Here is a 24,184-nt window from a genome sequence, read left to right on the forward strand (position 1 = left end):
GGAATATTACATTTAAATACTCTAAATCGATGCCCTCTTTCCATGTCAATAACCTCCCAATTCTGTTCATAAAATCATAACTGCTTCGCAACGTATTTGTCATACCTTGTTGAACAATGGGTAGAGCTGAGATTTAAACAACGCATATTTCCCAATATCATAACCAATGTCATAACATATCAACCCAATATCTTTCCACTCCATTCCCTATATCGTATCACACTGTTCCCGATGTCTTAGCACAGCATACCCGATATCTTATCACACCATCCTCGATGTCTTAGCACACCAATTCCCGATATCGTATCACACTTTTCCAATATCTTAGCACACCATTCCCTATATCGTATCACACTATTCCCGATGTCTTAGCACTACATACCCGATATCTTATCAGACGATCCTCGAGGTCTTCGCACACCAATTCCCCTATATCGTATTACACTGTTCCCGAGCACTACATACCCGATATCTCATACTGTCCCCGTTGCCTTATAGCACACCCATCCTCGATAGCGTATTAAAACATCCCTGATGTCTTATAGCAAACAATTCCCGATATCATATCGCACTGTCCCCGAAATCAGAACTAACAATCTCCAATGTCATGACACGCGATTGCTTATAGTTATCATAAACAATTTCGTTATTTTCATATACTGCTGTCCTAATACTTTTCATCACTACATATAATTTCTATATTATACTTCATGTATGTCACCTTTTATGCAGTTTTTCATAATTGTAATGATTCGGTACAGATTGTTTTTCATTCTTGTTAAATACTCGATGGATCTTTTATTGTGTCATAAATCATATGGTTAAAGGGGGGTGGACTTTTCATTAATAAAAAGTTACACAAAACAAAGTACATCATCCCTACTTGACCATAACAGACTCACTCTAGTCACACTGTCAAGCGAGAGAATGCTACCTCCACCTGACCATAACAGATTCACTCTAGTCACACTGTCAAGTGAGGGAATGGTACCTCCACTTGACCATAACAGATTCACTCTAGTCACACTGTCAAGTATTGCAGCATGATCGTGAATAAAGGAAGTTAAACATTGTGAAAAAAATGCTACTTTTTCCGCAGTTTAAGCAAGTCTGATGAGGGTGTCGTCAAAATATTTACCATTTGCAAATGATATCGAATAATGCTACTTTAATTTCAATAAGCCATTACGCAGCTTTTCGCACAGCATGTTGATTATATCACATTATATCATTAATATCAAAATTTTTCTCAGTTTTTGTTAGCTGGTTAGATTCACTATCTATTTTGTGATAATCTAATTTCAGATGTAACACGCTTCCTGATTGGATGAAAAACTCGTGGACCAAGTTTTGTAATGTGACTGTGACGTTATCAGCCTCTTTTGCTGACTCACTCCTTCCATGTAATTGTTTATACTATAATAAAATCCTAAGGAATGACACTTATATTTTTTGGTCTATGACAAAATAACCTCAGTACCCGTGGTGCATACATGAAAATAACCCATAACGTTGATTTTTTTTTCATTATTGGTTTAAGGTATGCATGACTTGACAGAACATATTGGACGAAATGTTGCTCTTTGCATTTTCTGAAAAATGGATTATAAATAAAAAAGAAGAATAAAGAAAAGATACTACATGTCCTTTGCAGATATATATCACTTTGACAGACATGTTTAATTTGTTGGTAAAAGTTTAAGGTTTGCTGAAATTAAAGTAACATTTTTTTGGTTCATGGTCCTTAGTGTCCTTCGTTCACAATCAAACTGTAATACTTGACAAATATTTTCGATCTGTTAAAACCGACCACATAATTCATAGGACTTAACTATAAGCCCCTTTTTCTAACATGATAAATGAACTTAAATTCAACCATAGTTACAAAATAGCTTAAAGAGTTAATTTAAAGTTTACTTAGAATATATAATAATGTATTAAAATCGCTTTATTGATGTAATCCCATACAATTTTATACACAATAACTTAAACGGCTTCGTGAAAATGACCCGTGCCCCTCATGAATAGCAAATTCATACCTCCACTTTATGTCCATAAATACCTTTAATATCATAAAACGTATACAATTATGTAAAGTAATTGCTCTAGATACAGCCCACTCCGTCCAACATCCAGTGCCTTTTTTCAACCGCAAGATTGAATGGCTTTCGAAAAATGTTCAAATGAGCGTGGACCATGGTTTTTCTTTTAAATAGTGGTAAAGCCCAGATATGTCAGGTCAGATCCGCTTTAAAGTGAATCTATTCTTAGACAGGTCAAAAATCAAACCATATTTCAAAATAAAGACCTATCTTTGAATGACTATTTAATTTAGAGCGTTCATGTAACATTTTACTCTCTTCAAGGAACACATTTTAAACAATTAACTAATAAACTATTCACAGAGAACATTGACAGTCTTAAAGGAACATAGCAAAACAGCTTTATTATAAACAAGATATATCGATGTTGTACGCTACGTCGCGCGAAGCGTACCTTCACTCAATGTATGCGGTAAACAGAAATTAGATAAGCGGGGGACCTATAGGGAAGGGGACACGATGCAAGTCACCATGCAGAAATTATATTCCAAATATCTAACCATTTGTTTCAATAAATAGCTCAAAAACAGGTAACAGAAAAGTCTATCGAAGGACGGACTGGGTAATTGCAATACACCCCCTAGATCTAATTCGTATAGGTTCAATTTTATCAGTAGTTTAACACAGTCAATGTGTAATTTTCTAGTTACAATGCTTAGATATAATACTTTCATGGGTGGACCAATTTTATTAAATTATAGTTTACTTATTGAATACCCGTTTCAACGATTAAAGTGACTGATAGTCAACTTATCATTGACTCAATGTAACACAATAAATACAATTTTCCAGCTACCAATCACGGAACACTTTATACAGTTAAAGGAACACAACCAACTTTTCATCTCAATTGAGCAACTTTGCATTTGGACGATGTCGCATGACTTCCTGGGAGATTTGCTGTTAGTGAACCGAATTATGAAACATAGTTCAGGAGGGCGCTAAAATTCCTGTTTCACGCTAATTATATTTACCATACCTTCTTGTCGCTAACTGAGGGCTTTTACAATCGATTTTGCAATAAACTACATGTACCATAAAAAGCTCCCACATATTTTGTGACACAACAGGGATCTGATACCGCATATATGTGTCAAAATGTATCGTTTTATGCCGCCCAAGCAAATTTGTCAATATAGCAATTATTGCTTAATGATGTAATACCTAAAAAATTTTTTAAGTGTTTTATGATTCTCTGTAAAAAGATGGAATATGTTTTTGTCTAGTTTAATAGGGGAGTCTGTCGCTGACTTCCCAACTGTACACCGGTATTTTCACCAGTTGTAAATAAAGTTGTATATATTGTACTGGGACTTTGCAATTATTGCATCTCATGCCGTAAACAGTCAATTATAGACCATATGCATAAAGACTGTGTAACCCGTCTATTTAAAGGGTTATACATGCTTCGACAAATTAAATATTTTGTCACAACTTGTCTAGATACAATAGGCTATCATGGATGGAATATTTAAGTTGTCTAATTCCCTGCAAGGTGAAATCATACAACTAGACCTATCTTTAAATTAGAGGTTTATGGTAAAATGTAATGAAATCAAGTATTTTTCGCAAATTTAGCAGAATTAACACATGTTTGCTCAGCTCAATTTTGCACTACGCGTTCCATGTTACGCAAAATGGCTTTGTTGGCAAGGTATCATGACTTCGTATACATTTACTTGCAATGCATGTAAGACCCATGTTGATTTGACAAAGTTAAATTTCTGAGCTGATTTTGATATAAATTGAACATAACCCTTTTCCAGAAATAAAAAGGCATGACAGGCCTTATGGCAAACAACTGGACAAGGCACAAATAAAAAGGAGGGATAACAAATCACCATATTCCCCTGAAAATCAGATGACTGTCCCTAATTGACAATAGGTTAAGAGTAGATATTGCTGCAGTGATGACAAAAAATACGAGAAGATATGATACAACTTTTCCCATGCTTATTATATAAAAATTTGAATTTACGTAAGTCTTTGTAAGAATCATGCAAAATCTGTAATATGTGATAACCCCCCAAAAAGGCTACACATTTTAATTTTTGTCTGTTCTTAGGAAATAATTCACATTGAAAACTCAATAATTTTTAATGTATTTCAGTACCATTTAAAGAGTTATCTCCCTTAATTTTGAATTCTATAGAACATTCTTTATAATTTATACATATATATGATATATGGTACTGAAACTCAAATGTTATTATAGCTCATAGTCTATACCTGATTTAGGTTAAATGTCTACTATACAAGAGGCTCCCAGGAGCCTGAATCACCCACCTGGTTGTAATTTGCCTTTCAAAAGCAATAAATTTAATAAGAAGTTGTCCAACAATTTTGACTCAACAAGTCTTTGGTAGGGTTTATCATAAGGATCATTTCAACAATTGAAAGTTTCTTTTAATCTATCACAGTTTTCAAGATATTGACTGAAAACTGTTAAAAAGTCATTTTTCCCCTTTCAAGGGCAATAACTCTTACAAGTATAAACCTAACGGTTTTGGAGATATATGCGAAAAACTACTGTCTGACCCCTACACTGAATGTTCTTTTTTAGTAACGGATGCTAGGTTTTTTGACGGATCAGAAATCCCCACATCAGTTCTATGCAGGATACACCAAGGAACATTCGTACCAAGTTTGATTCCAATTAATCAAATAATGTCAGAGGAGAAGATTTTTGAAAGAAATAACATTAAAATAGCAAAAATTGTTGAAAAAGAGCAATATCTCCAACATGACAGAACAGTTTAAAACCAAAATTTGACCAGAGATAGATCTCATTTAGCTAAACCTAACGATTTTGGAGATATATGCAAAAATCTGTGTCTGACCCCTATGTTCTATTTTTAGTAACGGCAGCCATGTTTTTTCCACGAATAAAAAATCCCCACATCAGTTCTATGCAGGATACCCCAAGGAACATTCTTACCAAGTTTGGTTTCAAATTGGTCAAGTAGTGTCAGAGGAGAAGATTTTTGAAAGAAATAACATTAAAAATACAAAAAAAATCGTTGAAAAAGGGCAATAACTCCAAAATGGCTTAACAGATTACAACCAAAATTTGATCAGAGATAGATCTCGTCATACTGAACACTTTTACTCAGTCAGAATTTAGCTAAACCTAACGGTTTTGGAGATGTTTGTGAAAAACTACTGTCTGACTCCTGTGTTCTATTTTTAGTAATGGCTGCCATGTTTTTCGACAAATCAAAAATCCCCACACCAGTCTATGCAGGATACCCCAAGAAACATTTATACCACGTTTGGTACTAATCAGTCAAGTAGTTTCAGAGGAGAAGAGTTTTGTATAATTGTTGACGTTGATGGCGACGGATGATGGACGCCAAATGATGGCAATAGCCCACATGGCCTTTGACCAGGTGAGCTAAAAAGGAAAAACAAAGATCTGATATGGTTAAATGCAACAAAGGCACAAGCTATTATAACCTAAATCCAAAATAATAAATACACATGTACTTAAGGAGATCACCAAAATGTCTTCAACAAGCAGAAATGCAAGTGTAAGTAAGCTTTGAAAGGCCATGACTACATTAACTACATAAGTAACAAAATCCAGTTTCATGTAATTGTGTAATGAAACCTGCAAAAGCTTAACATACATCAACACAATGTATTTTTACAAGTTCTTAACTTACATGTATCAGCTATATTAAGCAACTATATACATTCTTATTCAGAAAAGGTTATATCTGATGTTGAATAAATTAACATCACATTTTAGTGCATTAAGGTCAAATGTGAACCCTATAGGTTAAAATTTCATATTGAAGTGTCCTTGCTTATCCATTTTCTCAAGAAAAAAATCAACAAGGATAATTTTGGATGAGAAATCACATGCAAAGACACATGACTAAGATTTTTTTGCACTTATCTACTGTTATGAGCAAGCAGTGTACTCATATGAATCATTAGCATAAATTCAAGTGAAGATACTTGGGACTTTCTGAATAGTGCACAGTACATATACAAAACAATGTTCGTTTAAAAAAAACTTGTTTCTTTAAAAATATATTAAAATTAATTACCATAAACAGATTAAGATCGTAAAACTGGTGCAAAGGAGTAACACCTAATGCAAAATACATGATAAGAAAATGCTTCAAATGGTGCAGCTTGATACAACTGCGGCAATAAAACCCTGACCTGAGTTGGGGCAAGTATGAACACACCAATCAAGCTTCATACAGCTCTGTATTTAGATTGCAATCAATAATCTCCCACAGGATATAAATTTATGTGCGGTTGTAGAGGAATTTTTTTAACGGTAAATCGGATTTCGCGCCAGGTATTTAAAAGAAATTGTGCATATATTTAATTATCGAGGATTGGGCAGTGACCACTACAGACGTGTTTATTTGAAGTTTAATTTTCAATAATGAAGAATGTATATTGCGTTCATGAATATTTGTGTCTTACACATATTTTTCTTTATTTTGTAGATGGTGTTGGGCCAGTTTTGTTTATTTTTGTGCATAATGGACATTTATTATATCTCATGATATCTGATAATATATATATGTACAAAAAATTTTAATGTAGAATATTGTTAAATACATTTTGAAGTGGTCATTGCGCCTTTCAGTATCAAACTTTAGTTGTTTTTATTTAGGCCAATATAAGTTTTCAGGTACGGATATTTGAATGTGCTCAAATATGCATACAGCGGTCAAAAAAGGGCATTGGTTGAGTACATAAATACTTTATGTTTGTTTGAACAAAGTGAATTTAGAACATAAAAGAGTTTCACCAGAATTAAAGTGGTCTCTTATGGCTAAAGGTTCAAGTCACAATCCCCAAATTCAATCCCAGCCTTCCTTTTGTGAAATAGCATCTTGAGGTACAATGGCAAAGAGATATATTCACTAACAGTCATGTTATTACCCAAATATCATGGAAATGCTTGTTTCTGACCTTTTTTGGCCCCTTTTTCTAAGTTACAATCCCCAAAATCAATCCCAATTTACCTTATGGGGTATGACACCTTTGATTCAATTTCAAAGAGATCCATTTTCTTAAAAGTCATGTAACTGTCTGTACATTGTGAATCACTGTATGTGCCCCCATTGTGGCTCCTAATTCCTTACTGGTTCAAGTCACAACCCCAAAATATACCCCAGTCTTCCCTTTGTGGTATTTGTACCTTGTGATCCATGAAGACCAATACTAAAATTCAAATTTTTGCCTCAAAACCAAACTGTTGACAACAGCATCGTATTATTTTAAGACCACACTTTTTTGAAGTTGTAAATATATTGAATGCACCTCAGAATCAATCTCTTTACAATTAAGAGTATTATTTTTATTTGTGAAAGAAGAATCAATCAATAAAAGCTGTTTGAGATCAGGGGTTGAAAAATTAAATGCAAAATTTTCCCACCATTTTTATTCCATATCTAACTAACAATCTTCACCACACCATTGCAGCACTCCTACTTGTGTAAAGAATATTTCTGACAGATCAAGTTGTAACCTGAACAAGGGAACCTGAAAAGGGGAGACATGGTACATGTCATCATACTAAAGGAATATACCAAATATTTAGGTGTGGTGAATGCCAATACTTTTCAGCAATCCAAAGTTCTACAAAAAAAGATGTTGATATAACACCCTCTTTCCAAACAATATTTTCTAGTACTATGATCAACTACAATTCAGGGTAGGAAACTCACTCAAATTCTAGCCAGTCCTGAATCAAATTTTTCAATAAATTTACACAGGCTGGCAGCAGGCTACTATTTCTAACTCTGGTAGACTACATGTAATTCTAGAGGCTAATAACCATTTTTTTACCAAAACTGTTTTCTACTTTTTATTTCATCATCAATAAAAAGTTCATATTGCCAATATGACAATAAATTAACTATTTCTCTTGACTGAAGATATTCCATTAATGGCTTAATTTCTATTCTAATTAATTCAGTGATGAAAAATACATGAAGTTTTCAGCAAATACACATTGATTTTCACTAGAGTTGCTCGGCTTTTTTAAGTTTTCTGAAATTTCTTTTTATTGTCTTTTAAATGCTAGTGTTGAAGACCTTAATTTTATCATCTTATGTGAAATATAATTGAAGCAATTATTTACTGAAGTACAAGCTATATTGTTGAAGATTTTTTATTGTTTTATTTAGGAATTTGAAGATTGCATCCAATGGCTACCAAGTGATGTGAAAAGTCATTACAAATTGAACCCCCAAACCTTAAATGCAACAAAATGTTGCATGCTGTGAATATCCTAACTAAACCATTCTTGTTAAATGAAGTTGTAATCTAAACAGGAAGTAGGTAAGCAAGGGACCTGAAAAAAGGAGATATGGTACACGTCTTCATGCAAAAGCAATATACCAAATATCTGAGCATCCACTCCAAAAGAAGCTGAGAAATATGTTACAGAAACAGATGGACTGACAAAGTGATTGCAATGTAGCCCAAGTAGAACAAAGGTATCTTCAATCTAATGTAGGTAGCTATCTTTGATTAAAATAGATGTTTTTTTTAACAAAAGAATATATTCTATAAAAGCCATGCTTGCAGTAAGGCCAAATAAAGCTATACCACTGTTTCCTGTCACATGTCAGAAAAAAATGGGTTGGTACTTGGTACGCCAGGATCTTATTTTATTATATTTACTTTTTTTACCAAATTTCTTAGAAAACAACTTCAAAAATATCTTTTTACTGGTTACCACCTGGACTTTGTGGAAACCAAAATTGACTATGGTGTCACACCTGTGAAACGTCGGGTCTTTCTGTGGTACTTACGTTGTTTGTTCACTTGCAAATAGGTCAGTCTGGGGGTCAAGGCATGAATTAGTCAAGTAACAGGAAACAGAGGTATTATTTTATTAGGTCTAAATAAAAACAAAGCAAAACAAAACAAGAAATGTCTTTCAGGTACAAGTATTGCAACTTATTATTTAACTTCAGTTTAACTATGAATAAAAAAAAATCACATACAGTAAAACCTCTCTTAACTGAACCCCTTTCGGACAGTAGAATTTAGTCGGTTTGGAAAGATGTACGATTTATCCAGGTACAAAATACATTTAAACTGACACAATGGGACTTTAAAAGTTGTCTGGTTTAGGCAGGTTTATGGTTAATTCAGGGTTCAGTTTAGACAGGTTTCACTGTCACAGAAATTTCCACGTATGTAATAAAAAAGCAACAACAAACAGCATTAAAAGAAAGAGCCCATCACTATCAATGGCTAAAAATAATATATCAAATCAGGCATAGCTTCATTAAAATCATAAACAAAAATCTCACTTAGCTCCTCATCCTTTTGGCACTAATATAACATTTTATGCAGCAACTATATTATATTGCTGGAAAAAAAAATAATCTGTGTAGTTTGAACACATGTTTTTCCCATGGCCAATGGGTTACTGTAAACATATCAATTAATTTTCACAGTGGACACAAAGGAAGTGAAAAATAGAAGCAGCAAAATTGATTTTTAGCATGGTATCATGCTACCGTTAAAGTAATTGTGAAAAAAATTGATACCTGTGAATATGTCTACAAGACAAAATCTGTAAAAATTAGCAACCGCGAAAAAATAATATGTTTGCAGTAATCAGACTCATAGGAGAAATCCTTCCATCCTAAGTACATTATGAGAAACACAGGGTCATTAATCAGCACACCTTACCAATCAATTCTCTCCAGAAGATACACCAAAGCCATTACCCAGTCCAACTAATTTTACCTCTATTGTCATTTATCTTTTAAGATTGTTTTTATTGTTTCCACCAAGCTTGCAATATCAGGTGAGAATATTTGGCAGCATCCACCAATCCATCGTGCTCCTAACTCAATCCATTCCTTTACCATTTCTGGTGCCAAGGGAGATGACTCTGCTCTACCGTACCATCTAAAATATTACTTGTTACACTACAATAAACAGTTGCAATCGAGTACATGATGCCCCTATCCAATTTTTAACATATAAGAAGGTAGACCAGGCTTAAGGGACATAACTCTTGAAATCGGTGATATGTTTGTATCATATTCAATTTCACCAAAGCCTATCAAGCTTTCATTTGAAATAGAATGAAATTATTCCAAGTTACTTTGATGCTTACATGAGACTGATGTATAATGCTTACACAAATGTTCCACTGATTGGTAAGAATTAAGTCCCATACTCTAGGTCTACCTCTTTAAAGTCACATACTTCTGAAATGTTTCTTCACAAAATAATTAAATTTTTATTGTTTATAAAACGAAAATACATTACTTAAGTATCAGTGTAACATAAATGGTTTTAGTCATTGAAACAAACAATTAAAACAACCATTTCTTTTTCATGTTTATTTCTACACTCAGGGATAACATAGCTATATGACTTCACTGAGGTCACACATCAGGTTCAAAAGACCTGCTTTGTAAGTCATTTGAACTTATAATAATTAAGTATTTGAGAATTTGTTCAGCAAACAGTTCTTTGGCACGTTTGGATTATGTCTAAATAATATAATTAGACATTTTTTTTATGTAGATAGAAATGGCAAAGTATTTACAGAATATTTGAAGAAGTTACAAAACATACTGTAATGACAGGCATTTAACTTAAACTTGAAAGCGAAGCATTTCACATAAATTTAAAAGCAGCTAAACCAGCTGTTGGATGGTATGTTTGACATGCTGAAAGTCGGTTTAATGGTGTTTGGTTGCACATTCTTTCTGCAATATGGTGCAAAAGTCATTATCCCATTCAGAGACTTGTATTTAACACAGGTTGTAAGCCTGTGTAGGAGGAAACAGCTAAAAGAAGTTGAAACATGGTAAAGACTTGACAATCTTCCAAGACCTGTCCAGACACATACTGTTGGCAAAAGGTTTGCGGCACCACATATCACACTTACAGTGTGTAATGCTGGTAAACCGTTCTTGTGTCCAATAATTGACCTACCAAACACAGATAGATAAATTACAAACGGCTTTGACAAACTCGACAAAACTTGAGAAAACTCGATAAAAATATGAACCTGACATTTGTGAGAACAGGGCACAGGAATACACTGTTTGGGGGAAATACATGTTACAACAGTAAAAATTAGATAGGTGATTGGTGCATGTCAAAAACCAACCAAATTCAGAGAGTTGTAGACCACATAGCCAGTCTTGGTTTGGTATTTGGTTGTTGCTATTGAGATAAAAATAGTAAAGATTGTGTATGAAATTTGTACTTTGCAAGAGTTATTGTTCTTGATTTGGTTTATTTTAGTGGGAGACGAATGTTTAGTTTCCTCAAAAACACAGATCTGAATACAGAAAGGAGTATCGTAATGTAAAATTGTAGCATATGTAAAACAAAAAAATCATCATTTTTTCCCATGAGTTTTTCTATGCAATTTTCTACCATTGGCCCTGCAGGGGCGTAGCTAGGCCTGTTTTATTTGTATGCAAAATTACGGTGAGGGGTCTTGGGGGGAGTCGCTCAAGGCCCCCAGTGAGTCATTGCATAAAACCTTCATTTCATCTTTAAAATGTGTGTTTTTATTTTTGTTACTTTTTCCGAAAGTACGCAACTGCGTATTTACATATAGGCAGCTACGCCCCTGCCCTGTCTGAATTTTACATGAGGTAGTACTTAAGGATGTTTGCTGCTCTCGTTTTTGAGATATAAGCATTTGAAATTTTATTGGATTTCTCTTTATTTTCCATAGGTTTTGTCTTAGTAGATTTTACCTATAAAAAGCCCTGAAGAAATTACAGGAATTAATATCTATGTTATGAAATGGATAAAACCAAAGGAATCGAATATCTGACAAAATGTCTGAACATCCTTAATCATAAATGTACATGTGAAAATGTTCAAACAGGAGTAATTTTACGCTGTACTTGTGGCCAGTAAATATCCAGGAAAATAATCCCATGCAAAAAGCTCCCGTGATTGTCAGTGTTATTTTTGAACATAATGATGGTCCAAGGCCCTTGGATAAGCCTATGCATGTTTTTTTTCTGAAACAAATTAAACAGATCAGTGATTTCCAAGCAGGAGTAAAAAAAACAAAGGTTATGGAATACCAACCCTTCCTGAAAATCATAGTCTTCACCGCTGTTAGGTTTGATCAATATTGGTTTCTGTAACTGTAAATATTGTATACTCTTGAGAAGAGGGGAAATCAGGCTTGGTTTGGTGCAGTTTATCCCCACGGCAACTACATTATCACAGAAAGCTACAGCCTTCACAGCATCACTAAACAGCTCCCCATGTCCATTGTGGGTTTCATCCTTTCACATGGAGAAAAAAAAGGTTAAATATGATTTCCTATTTCAAATCTTTTAATCAACAGCCTGGTCTTGTAATTGCATGCCTGCCTTTAGTTGGGGAGGTCAGAGGTCATTGGTTTGTCATACACATCCCAAAGACTTTTAAACAGGTAGACCCAAGCAAGTGGCATATTGGAAAAAGAATATACAAATGAGTCAGAACAATGTGTCACAGTGGTATGGCATGATTACCTGGTAACTGTTGCTTCAATGCGCTAGCACGTTAAAAATCTGGCACAGAGTGTTGGACCAGTAAAATGCAGGGGCAGTTTGATTGAGTAATCTGTCTTGTCCTGAAATACTTGAAATACCTGCCAAAAGCTGCTAAAAACAATGACCAATCAATCAATATTTTCATATTGCATAGTATGTTCATTCTATCTTGTATTTTTATGGTTCAGAAATTAATTTTTTTTAAAAGATTCCCCCTTTTTACCTTCAGTATCAATACTTGATGTGTAACAGAGCTACATATATAATAAACATGGGCGGGTCCAGGTGAGGGTGTAATGGGCCAATGTCCCCACTTTTCTAAGAAAAGAAAAAAAAATATTGTAGTCTGTTAAATACTGTATTGAATATGTCAATTTACCATATTCATTCATTAAACATGTCATAATCAGGTTTCCTTATATACGTATTCTTTTAATTGTGCCTCCCCTTCATAGAAACCAGGATCAGCCCTTGCTTAAACTTGAGAAGATTAAGGTACTCTAATGTTCCTTTCCTGGGAAAAATCATTTAAAGTCACAAAAATAATGTAAGATGTTTCTAAACTTCATTTGGGTATGTTGGTCAACTAAATAAAAAATTAATAATATAGAAATAAGGTGTCATTCTACAAACACATATCATGGGTATTTGTTCACCTGAATTTTGATTTCATATCCTATGTTTCTGGTGCATGTGAATTATGTAAACTTCCATAATTTCAAATTTATTTTGCAAGTACATAAGGGAATCGGCTAAATTAGTATTTCTTTTCTATGTTCATATACGCTAAATCTTACATGATATCTCTTACTACAGCAATCCAAAAATCACATTCTTAGACTTACCTTACACATATACGATACCCAGGCTTTTACACCAGGAAATTCATCTGCTAACATATCAACCACAGCCTTTGCCTCAACTAATGACGGAATAGTTTCTATTGCTACATAATCTGGCTTTCCTTCAATAAGAGCTTTTATTCTAGGCCTGTGATGGTCTTTCAGTTTCTGAAAAATACCACAAATATATGAAATATCAATAAACTAATAAATTGGGAAGGGCATTTGCATTTATTCATAACTCTTAATGCAGAGACATTATTTAGAATATGAAAATAATACAGAGATTACCATGCATGCATTTTTCAATTAATTGTTCCCTGAATATATTGAAGGAAAACAACTAATTTCAGGTAAGATGTACATGTATACTAAGGGCCCCATTGTGTAATAAACCTGAATAAATCTTTCCTCAGTCTGAGAATATACTTTAAAAAAGGAATTTGCTGAAAATACTAATATTTAAATTCGTGTAAAAACATTTTACTCTGAGCACAGCAATCTTTTAGTTTAAATGGTAAGGGAGATAATTCTATTTTTCTATCTGCATTACTTCAACTGTAATTTTATTGATATAGTTCCCTGTATATTCAGATCCATCGTGTAACATTGCACCATAGGCTCCTACTGATGCTGCCACCTCAGCAGTGTTTCCTGAAATAAGAATAAAGGGAGACAAACATGTAACAATGACAAAGTCAAGAATTTTCAAAAGAATCAACAGTCTATAAAATACTTATACACAAAAAATATATATATATAATGCTCCCCATGAGAAAAAAACCTAAATACACAACAATAATACTTCTTCAGACAGATCAATGAAATGTCCAACAAAACAGGAAGTTGAAATTTGAAATTGGACAACAAACAAAATATCTAATACAACACATGCCCTATCTATATATAACAAATTACCAAATTTAAAATCAATCCATTCATTGGGCACGGAGATTTTTGTAGAAGAGATGAATGGATGGACAGACAATGTGATTCCATATACAATATAATAATTATACTACAAATTGTACAGTATATAGAGCTTAGTATTGCAATTTTGTTTATTAAAGCATAATGCAATCTTAATACGTATCATACCAAGTAAAAGTTCTCTTTAGATGTTGTACAATTTCCATATCAGGCCTACAATAATAAATTATAGGGCACTGACGGAACATTAAGTGATATTCTGCTAGGTAATGGTGAATGAAGGAGGTGTTAAAATGGCCAATCTAAAAAAAAAAACAACTCAATTTTCGATTTTGCTGAAAATTTAACTTAATCTGTATTTTATGGTTCTTAATTAACAACTGTGCTAAGTTTAAAAAAAATTTCATTGATCTGTTCTCAAGTAATTATCTGAAACTGTTGGAGGATGAACAGACAGAAAGACATGCAACTTAATTATTACATAATACCTCATCCCTTTATGGGACAGGATAAAGTCAAAGTGCTATTAGCACTGGAGGTTTTTCACTTGTGAAGATAGTACTATTCACTCAATCTTAAAGATAACATGATACAAAATAAAACTGTTACCACAAATTTGAATTCCCCATGCATATAATTTAGGAATACTAATCTTGAATACTGATTTCAGAGATATCCAAACCTATAAAGTTTTGAACAGTCAATGTGGGAAATTCTCCCCTACTGACACTGTCTCATGAGGGAGTTTTTATGTAAAAAAAAACTTTTAATGTAAAAAATTATTTTTTTCATATATAATTACATTAAAAATTTCTGCATAAGAAAATAATATCCTAGTTGTACATAAAATAATATAAAAAAAAACAGATGCTTTTTATCAATTTGAATTTTCCTGCCAATTTTACTTGATCAAACTTCCTGTTTACCAATTATAAAGTAATGATGAAAGGATGAAAATTTTGACTGATACCTGTGTTTAAATAACAAATGCTTAAAGCTGCATTAGCTGTCAATTTCATTAATTTTTGTTTCTGTTTAAATATGCCTTAACTTTGAATTATTTATACTAAACTGTACTTTTCTTGTACAATTTCATTTGATATCCACAAATAAAATGCTTTAAATACATGAAAAAGGTGTCTATATATTTATTGTCTTGCAAAAAAAATCGACCTTGATAAGTTTGTATGCATGTGACTTCTAGTGACCTTTATCCGCACATGTGCTGTAAGGGTTGCTTTTTTAATAACAAATCTGATTGCAAAGCGAAAGTGGTTATTCAACGAAAGGAAAACTGACGGACTCAAGTCTTAAAAGAAAAAAGTGTGAATATGACTCAAGGATCCTTTTGAAATTTACATATTGTGATATAATGCGGCTCAAATATGATCATTCTTTATTTGAAAACGAATCAAGAAATAGATGAAATGAAATGTAAACAAGACATGTGCTTACCTGCATATCTGTTATTGTTATTTTTTTTACCAAGGTTAAAAGTATTTGAAACCCTGGTGAATGTCCTGTCACAATCTTCGGAAGTAATGGTGAAAAATAATTAGATCAGACCTATCATTCTTCTCTGATTCCAAAAACATTGTTTTTACAATATTCTGTAGGTATTACCGACATTTATTGCTTCAATATCATTACTATTGAAACTTATTTCATTGAATCAGCAAAATTCAGTAGAATCAAAATTGAACAAATTTGGCAGCTAAAGCAGCTTTAACACATGTAATGCTTCTTGACAAATTTTGCAAAAACTATATTTCCTTCAAGCTAGTTTGTTACTAAACATCTTTCAAGACAAAAAAGAAGTCCCTCAAATCTTCATTTCATTTAAAGTCTGGATTTTAATTTCATTTGTAGCAATGATATAATATTATTAAGCTAAATAAATGCCTAATACATATTTACTAATTTTGAAAAAAAAAAAAAAAAGAATTGTACATGGACTAGTTTAGTGTTTAGAAACAGTAGGAAAGTTCCTGACATGAGCCAGTGACATAAGGTATTATGATTCTGATATGCATTGGTATAATTTCTGAATGAAAAAAGTTTGAATTGAATCAATCATTAATCCCAATATATTACCTACATATTTTCTTAAGAAACCAGAATTCTCACATTCTTTTCTTATGTTACAATGAACTTACTGTATTTGAATTTTTGAACATTACCTGAGGCCTACCTGTTTCTTGAGCAGCTTGTCTGGCAAGTTGTACACTTTTCTTGATTGTCTCATATGCTTGTTCCTCTGTAAGTCCTGCATGTTGAACAAAACCCTCTATTGATGCTTGGTACGATCCTGTCAGAACTATTTGGGAACCTGCTTCTATGAAGCTGCAAAATGATATTCACTATTGTTTTGTCTCATAATGATACAGTAAAAAAAAAACAGCTAGAGTAAAAACGATCATACATAAATGTTGGAACAAATTTTGCTGCAATTGAAAAATTTTAAAGCAAAGTAACTTTTTTACAATTTTGCATGACTTCATTTTCTCAACAGTTTATCATTAATGTTACCTGATTAGGTGTAATATTTCAGATATAGAATAAACAATGCATTCTGTTTTAGCTTTAAGTGACTTGAAAGATGTGTCATGTGCCATGATATTTAAAAAAAAATGTAAAGAAAACTTACTTTTTATGGCACTGTACAAAGTCTGATGGGTTTTTATGTAGGAATCTTGCCGACCAAAGAGGATCATTCTGCCAAAAAAAGGAGAAGATTCTATGTTAGTTAATAATGTTGGGTAGTAAGTTACAAAATGTATGTTACTTCCTTGTGTAAGAGGAGAAGATAAACAACACATTCAGATATGACGTGATTCAAACCTCTTTATACCACAGTCATGGTAAAAAAAAGTGATAACACATGACCAATGTTTCGTTGGCTACATCTATTCAAAAATATGAAAAAAAATAGTCCTATTAGAATTGAAATAAATCACGGAAAATCTGCTTTATCATTGTTTTACCACGGGCCGGTCATTTCTGTCATTATTTAACCCCTCGCTATCGCTCAGAGTAAAACAATGTGACATCAATGGCCAGCGTGTGGTAAAACAATGATAAAATGGAGTTTCCATGATTTATTTCTTAAAAATTATATCTACTGCCAGTGAGGATTAATCCCTAAATTCCTCAGTGACAGTTCACCACCAAACCTATTCAAATTAATCCCTTGTGCAAATCCATTTTCTGGCTTTTTTTGATTTATTATCCTACAAATAAAGATGAAGAAAGCTGCAGGATCAGAGAAAACAAAAAGGTTAATACGCAAGAAAGACCGCACTCATAAAAATTAAAAACATGCAAACCTGAGAAAAAGACAGTACTTGAGAAAAAATTCAAATCCATCAAACACCAAGTAAAACAAACACTCAGTCATATTGGGACCACGTTGACAAAATTATAAGAGAGGATAGCAAAACAGGAGATGCAAAACCAGGAAAAAAGTTTTGGTCATTTGTGAAAAACCAGAAGAGTGAAAATATTGGAGTTGCCCCACTCAAAGTAAATAACAAAAACAACACCAATAGAACAAGCTGAAGCACTCAACTACCAATTCCATTCTGCATTTACAATGCCTAAACCACTAAATTTAAACAACATCTGTGAACTTCAAAACCTCAGGTCACACCAACACCAACATGAGATGGATGAGATCACTATAACACCAGAGGGTACATTAAAATTGCTAAAAAACCTAAATCCCTCAAAAGCCATTGGCCGACACAATATATCACCACATTTCCTAAAAGAGGTATGCAACGAAATCCCACCAGTTCAACAGACCTATTCAACTCTACTCTTAAAACAGGTCAAGTACCAAACGATTGGCTAGAAGCACTAGTAACACCAGTATTCAAGTACCAAACGATTGGCTAGAAGCTTTAGTAACACCAGTCTTCAAGTACCAAATGATTGACTAAAAGCACTTGTAACACCAGTCTTCAAGTACCAAACGACTGGCTAGAAGCACTAGTAACACCTGTCTTCAAGTACCAAACTATTGGCTAGAAGCACTAGTAACACCAGTCTTCAAGTACCAAACGACTGGCTAGAAGCACTAGTAACACCAGTCTTCAAGTACCAAACGATTAGCTGAAGCTTTAGTAACACCAGTCTTCAAGTACCAAATGACTGACTAGAAGCACTTGTAACACCAGTCTTCAAGTACCAAACGACTGGCTAGAAGCACTAGTAACACCAGTCTTCAAGTACTAAACGATTAGCTGAAGCTTTAGTAACACCAATCTTCAAGTACCAAATGACTGACTAGAAGCACTTGTAACACCAGTTACCACTAAATTTAAACAACATCTGTGAACTTCAAAACCTCAGGTCACACCAACACCAACATGAGATGGATGAGATCACTATAACACCAGAGGGTACATTAAATTTGCTAAAAAACCTAAATCCCTCAAAAGCCATTGGCCGACACAATATATCACCACATTTCCTAAAAGAGGTATGCAACGAAATCCCACCAGTTCAACAGACCTATTCAACTCTTCTCTTAAAACAGGTCAAGTACCAAACGATTGGTAGAAGCACTAGTAACACCAGTATTCAAGTACCAAACGATTGGCTAGAAGCTTTAGTAACACCAGTCTTCAAGTACCAAACGATTGACTAAAAGCACTTGTAACACCAGTCTTCAAGTACCAAACGATTGGCTAGAAGCACTAGTAACACCAGTCTTCAAGTACCAAACGACTGGCTAGAAGCACTTGTAACACCAGTCTTCAAGAAAGGATCAAAATCAAAACCAGAGAACTACCGACCCATCTCTTTAACCTGTAAAGTACTCAAACATAATAGTATCATCAATTATCAAACACCTTGACAAACATAGCCTTTTATACCCACTGCAACATGGTTTCAGATCAAAAGTCAGCTGTGAAACCCAACTCCTTACATTTACACAACAAGTATTTGATGAAATGGCCAATGGCAAACAAACAGATGTTGCAGTAATGGACTTCAGCAAAGTGTTTGATAAGGTTGACCATCAGAGAATCATTTTAAAGCTTAAATGCATGGGAATACATAACAAAATGGCTGACTGGGTCCATGCATGGCTGCTAAACCCGCTCACAGAAAGTGGTAGTTGAGGTTCAGACCTCAAACAGCAGTCCAGTACTGTCAGGTGTACTACAAGGCTCTGTTCTTGGCCCGTCTATTTTACATTTACATATCTGACATGCCAGACACCCTCAAAAGCAATGTATGCGTCTTTGCAGATGACACACTTGTATATCTGACCATATCAACCATGGCCCATTGCAATAACCTTCAGTCCGCCCAACTGTAGGAGAATGAATGGCTCATGTCTTTTAATTCAGACAAATGTGAAATTATACAAATCACAAGAAAGCAAAAACCAGTAATTTTTAACTACACTCTTCACAATAAGATCCTCCAAACAACTGAAAAAGCACAAAATTTGAGTGCAACATTAACAAAAGACTTCACATGGAACAGTCATATTAACACAATCTCAAATAATGCAAACTCCACTTTAGGCTTCATTAAATGTAACATCAGATCTAACAACATCAAAACAAAGGAAACAGCATACAAAACTTACGTAAGACCAAAACTTGAATATTGCAGCATTACTTGGAACCCATGGCAAAACCAACTTACCCAAAAATTATAAATGATATAAAAAAAAGCTGCAAGGTACATCAGTACGACTATCAAAGTAGCGCAAGTGCTATGCTTACACAACCGAAATGGCCAACACTACAGCAAAGACGTGACCTAACATGTCATCATGATTTATAAAATCACATACCAATTTGTAAATATCATAGTACCACCAAACTATTTAGTACCAACATAAGAACGTAAATTTTTACAGCCATTCTCTCCCACAAATTACCACTCAAACTCATTTTTCCCCCATTCAATAAAGTTGTGGAATTCCCTACCATATCAGGTGGCAACTAGCCCGGACCAAGACTCATTCAAGGCTGGTGCCAAATCACATTTGTCCATGTAAATAATAGTCCATTTTTATCCTATACATAAAAAAAACATAAAAAAAATGTAACGTATTGTATATATATGTTAAAATTTTAATTCAATGACCCTGACATGCGTCTTCTAGTTTCATCAAATATTGATGTTCAGAAGTATACAGTAGATGTAGATGTAGAACTCTAACTTATACATAACCCTTTTAGTTATCTAAACAATTTTTTAAAGAGTAATCCAAGGAACCATGGTTATAGCGGTAATCAAAAGAATGCAATCCAGGGACAAAGACCAGACATGGAACACAGACATACACAACAAAGAACATAAAGTAACTAAAATCTTACATACAAAGTAACAAAAGCAAATGAGCAACTCGGACTCCACTAAAACCTGGGAGCATGGGCCAGGTGCACCGGAAGGGTAAGCGTCCTCTGCTTCTCCAGAAACAGGACGCTGATTTGCTCATAAAAAGTTAAGTACAGGGTAGACAAACGAGGAAAGAAAAACCATGACCCGTTGAATAAATCAGCCCTGATGGTGCAGATGGATACACCACCACGATCCAGGAACTCACGACGACGACCATAAAACTTCTGCAGTGATGACTTCAATCTTGTAGCAACAAGTAAAAGAAAGTAAACTGAAAGTACAATCGTTGGTTAAAATTAGACAATTTTTTGGTCGTTTAAAACGTGCACCTACACAAATATTGGTTTTGGTTATCCTAGAAAGCTCCATTGAAGTGCCACCGTCTAAAATTTTGAAGTCATCCATCTCAATATATATTTTTTTCAATACCAATCACAAATATTAAATTGCGTGCACGTATGATCTACTTTCGCTTTGACTTACGGAAGCTGATATGCACGTAACGGGAGATAATTTCCCGCGAAATTTTATCGTTGTTATCACATGTATGTGTTCACGGTCTTGATATATATACGCCACCATTAAATTGCGTAGGAGAGGTCATGTTTAAGGGCACTGCATTTATTTCTTATCTCTGCTAGTTTCACCATTATTTTTTTCTGATTTAGTATATCGAATAATGAATGTTTGACAGGTTTCAATTAGCAATAATTATGTGAATTTTTCCTATATATTGGGTCGATTTTTTATTTTCAGAACAGCGTGACTGTATATGGCAAAAAAGCGTCCTGAGGACTCGAAAACAGTAGCCATGTGAATATATCAAGATACTTCGAATGTTAGTTGCATAAAACCTTTATTTCATCTTTAAAATGTTTTTTTTTTTATATTTTTGTTACCTTTTCCGAAAGTACGCAAATGCGTATTTGCGTATAGGCAGCTACGCCCCTGCCATCAAACAGTACATTAAACAACAGGCTGATGTGAAACATCCGTTTATATCAATTTATTTCAAAATCGTTTATTTTTCATGTGACAATAATTTTCGTATATTTTTACTGTATTCAAGAAGTTTTATTATAGCTATAACTTACCCGTTTTTTATGTTACATATAAACAGAGAATGATGATGATGACTGAGGGGTTTTTTACGGTCTTGATTACCTCTACAGATCTCGCACGACCGCCCCCTTACGGGGATTCTGTTAGTAGATGGAGGTATCGGGGTCCAGCCGAAGAACTCAGAGTATGTCCTACTAGCGGCCCACGTGGGTCCGAGAGCGTTTCCCCCACTCTAACTGTTTGGGGGTACGTCAACGTGTAGAGTGAAGAGAATGTAAAGCCATTGGTGTATATACTCATATGACACAGGTGTAACATGTAAGAGGACGAAATTTAATATATCAGTTTATTAAAAGTAAAAATAAAAATAATTATCATAAAGCACTTTCATGACCCACACGCTTATTCAAGAAGGCTTTTACGCTAGGAATTCTTGAAAGCGGGAGATCGATGCCCTTTTTTGCGGGACGAAAGGTAAAATTACGGTAGCCTCCTGCAAAAACGGGAGGGTTATGCCTTTCTTTATGTCTTTTACAGTTTTACATCAACACATTTTTGATGTGCGATTTGTATAAGTTAAGATTAACATTTTGTCCTATTTTAAGATATGAAGGATTGAAGGATCCTTACTCGGTATTTCAGGTTAATTTCCCGTCAGACTGTGATCGGTCTCCTCGCGATATATCAGTGCTTCTAATATCAAAGTTAAAATTCATATTGATTTCCGTTATGAAGACTCGTACTTTATAGTAAACTTAACAGATAATAATTATTTTTTTTAAGTCGCTAGAGAGTTATTGCACTCGTAGTTTCAGTACTTCATACTAGCATATGGTTTGTATAAATATGTAGTTATACGCCACGTAATGCTGCAGATCCTCTTCGTGTTTACCGCCATAGCGTCATAGCTCTAGTTTCATACGAGATAATAATGTACCTCTTAAGTATCATATACGGGTGTTCTACGTGTGTTTCTTGTTTGTACGAGAACGGGAAGTTTACATGAAATGATCGGTTAGCTTTGAACATTACCCAATTTCCGAATCAGGCACTTAGGCTCGTTACAAGACAAGGTCATATACATTGACACGTCCCGATATGTATGAATATTCATTGCCAGCCGCTTAATCTGGTTCCTAAACTGGTTCCATGGTCAGTATATCATAAGCGACCCAAAGATCGTTACAACGTACATGTACCTTTTTAAAAACATATCATACGCATGTCTATATTACCCAGTTTCCGATTCAAACACAGGCTTTCGTTACAATTTATCATATTTAGGTCATATATATTACATATATATACCGATATCTATATATAGCCATTACCTGTTGTTTAATCTTGTTCCGGATGATTGAAAACATTTGGGTCATAACTCCATACGCAGGTGCCGAAAGGATGTTACCACATACAGCTGATCGTGAAAGTGCACGATACGAAACGAGATTTTTTAAAACATTGCGTTTGTCGTAGTTTCATTGGTCTTGAATTATCCATATCTAACTTATTTCAACAAGTATAAACAAATCTTTATGGTCATAATTACTTATCATTTTTCGTACATTTTGGTTATCCTCAATAAATGATAGGTGGGCACTTGATTTGGCAGCTGCTTTCCCCTATATATCTGAAACCCGATCCGTCTCTTGTTTCCTGTAAGAATCAGGCAGATGGTGGAACATATGGTATGAAAGAACCCACCATTTTGAATGTTTAATTTGACTACTTGTGCCATCAGAACCAAGGAAACAGGAGAAGATTTCCCATATCATTTGTGAAAATTGAGTTTTTCCTTGAGTGAAATTACATTGTCAGATCGGTGGGGTACGGTTTTGACGTGCATTTTTCCGATTTTTTTTCCATTTTACCTGATTCTTACAAATACTTACACTTAAAAAATCTAGAATTAAACAAGCAAATCTGTGTGGATTTTTCGCATATTCAGTTTTAAGTACCACTACAGGTGTTATTCACAATTTTAAGTTCGAAATAGTGATGATTCATATTCTTCAAAGAAATCGAATTTATTAATTCAGTTCGGCGGTTTTGATATCCTACAACATTCCGTTTCTCCATACTCGCGGCATCAAGTCAGAAAACAGCTTGCCAGACAATCTCAAGCATTGCTGGAGTACGGTGTTAATTGATTAACAAAAGAAATAATGGTATTTAAATCGGTACGTCGAAATCCATGGGAAATTCCCGTCATAGAAATTTCACTGATCGTGATAGTTAAGTGAATAAATCTTCTATTTCAGGCAGTAACACCGGTTACACTCATGCATTGAAAGTGGTTATCATACACCTGTAATTATACGTGACTGAGAGATTCAGGTAAAAATATTTTTCGCGG

General features: G+C 34.1%; 1 protein-coding gene across 3 annotated transcripts; it reads right to left on the bottom strand.

Moving 5' to 3' along the window:
- Positions 1-1,934: 1,934 nt before the first annotated feature.
- LOC148626673 (betaine-homocysteine S-methyltransferase-like) lies at positions 1,935-23,591 on the bottom strand. 3 transcript variants are annotated; one of them, XM_088570855.1, is made up of 8 exons: positions 21,100-21,251; positions 17,045-17,112; positions 16,589-16,740; positions 14,021-14,121; positions 13,471-13,635; positions 12,171-12,373; positions 9,843-10,007; positions 1,935-7,616 (listed from the first exon to the last, which is right to left on the bottom strand). In XM_088570855.1, exons 1-7 carry the CDS (start codon positions 21,169-21,171, stop codon positions 9,851-9,853), a joined length of 918 nt encoding a protein of 305 aa, XP_088426981.1. In that variant the 5' UTR covers positions 21,172-21,251; the 3' UTR covers positions 1,935-7,616; positions 9,843-9,850. The 3 variants fall into 3 exon arrangements, with proteins under 3 accessions (XP_088426981.1, XP_088426982.1, XP_088426980.1); XM_088570856.1 differs by lacking the exons at positions 1,935-7,616; positions 21,100-21,251 and adding an exon at positions 23,160-23,591 and having other exon boundaries at positions 8,959-10,007; XM_088570854.1 differs by lacking the exon at positions 1,935-7,616 and having other exon boundaries at positions 8,959-10,007.
- Between the last annotated feature and the right edge of the window lie 593 nt (positions 23,592-24,184).

The sequence above is a fragment of the Perna viridis genome, chromosome 2 (assembly GCF_037379345.1).
Source record: "Perna viridis isolate PV_CMFRI_1.1 ecotype Kerala chromosome 2, ASM3737934v1, whole genome shotgun sequence".
Taxonomy (NCBI): Eukaryota; Metazoa; Mollusca; class Bivalvia; order Mytilida; family Mytilidae; genus Perna; species Perna viridis.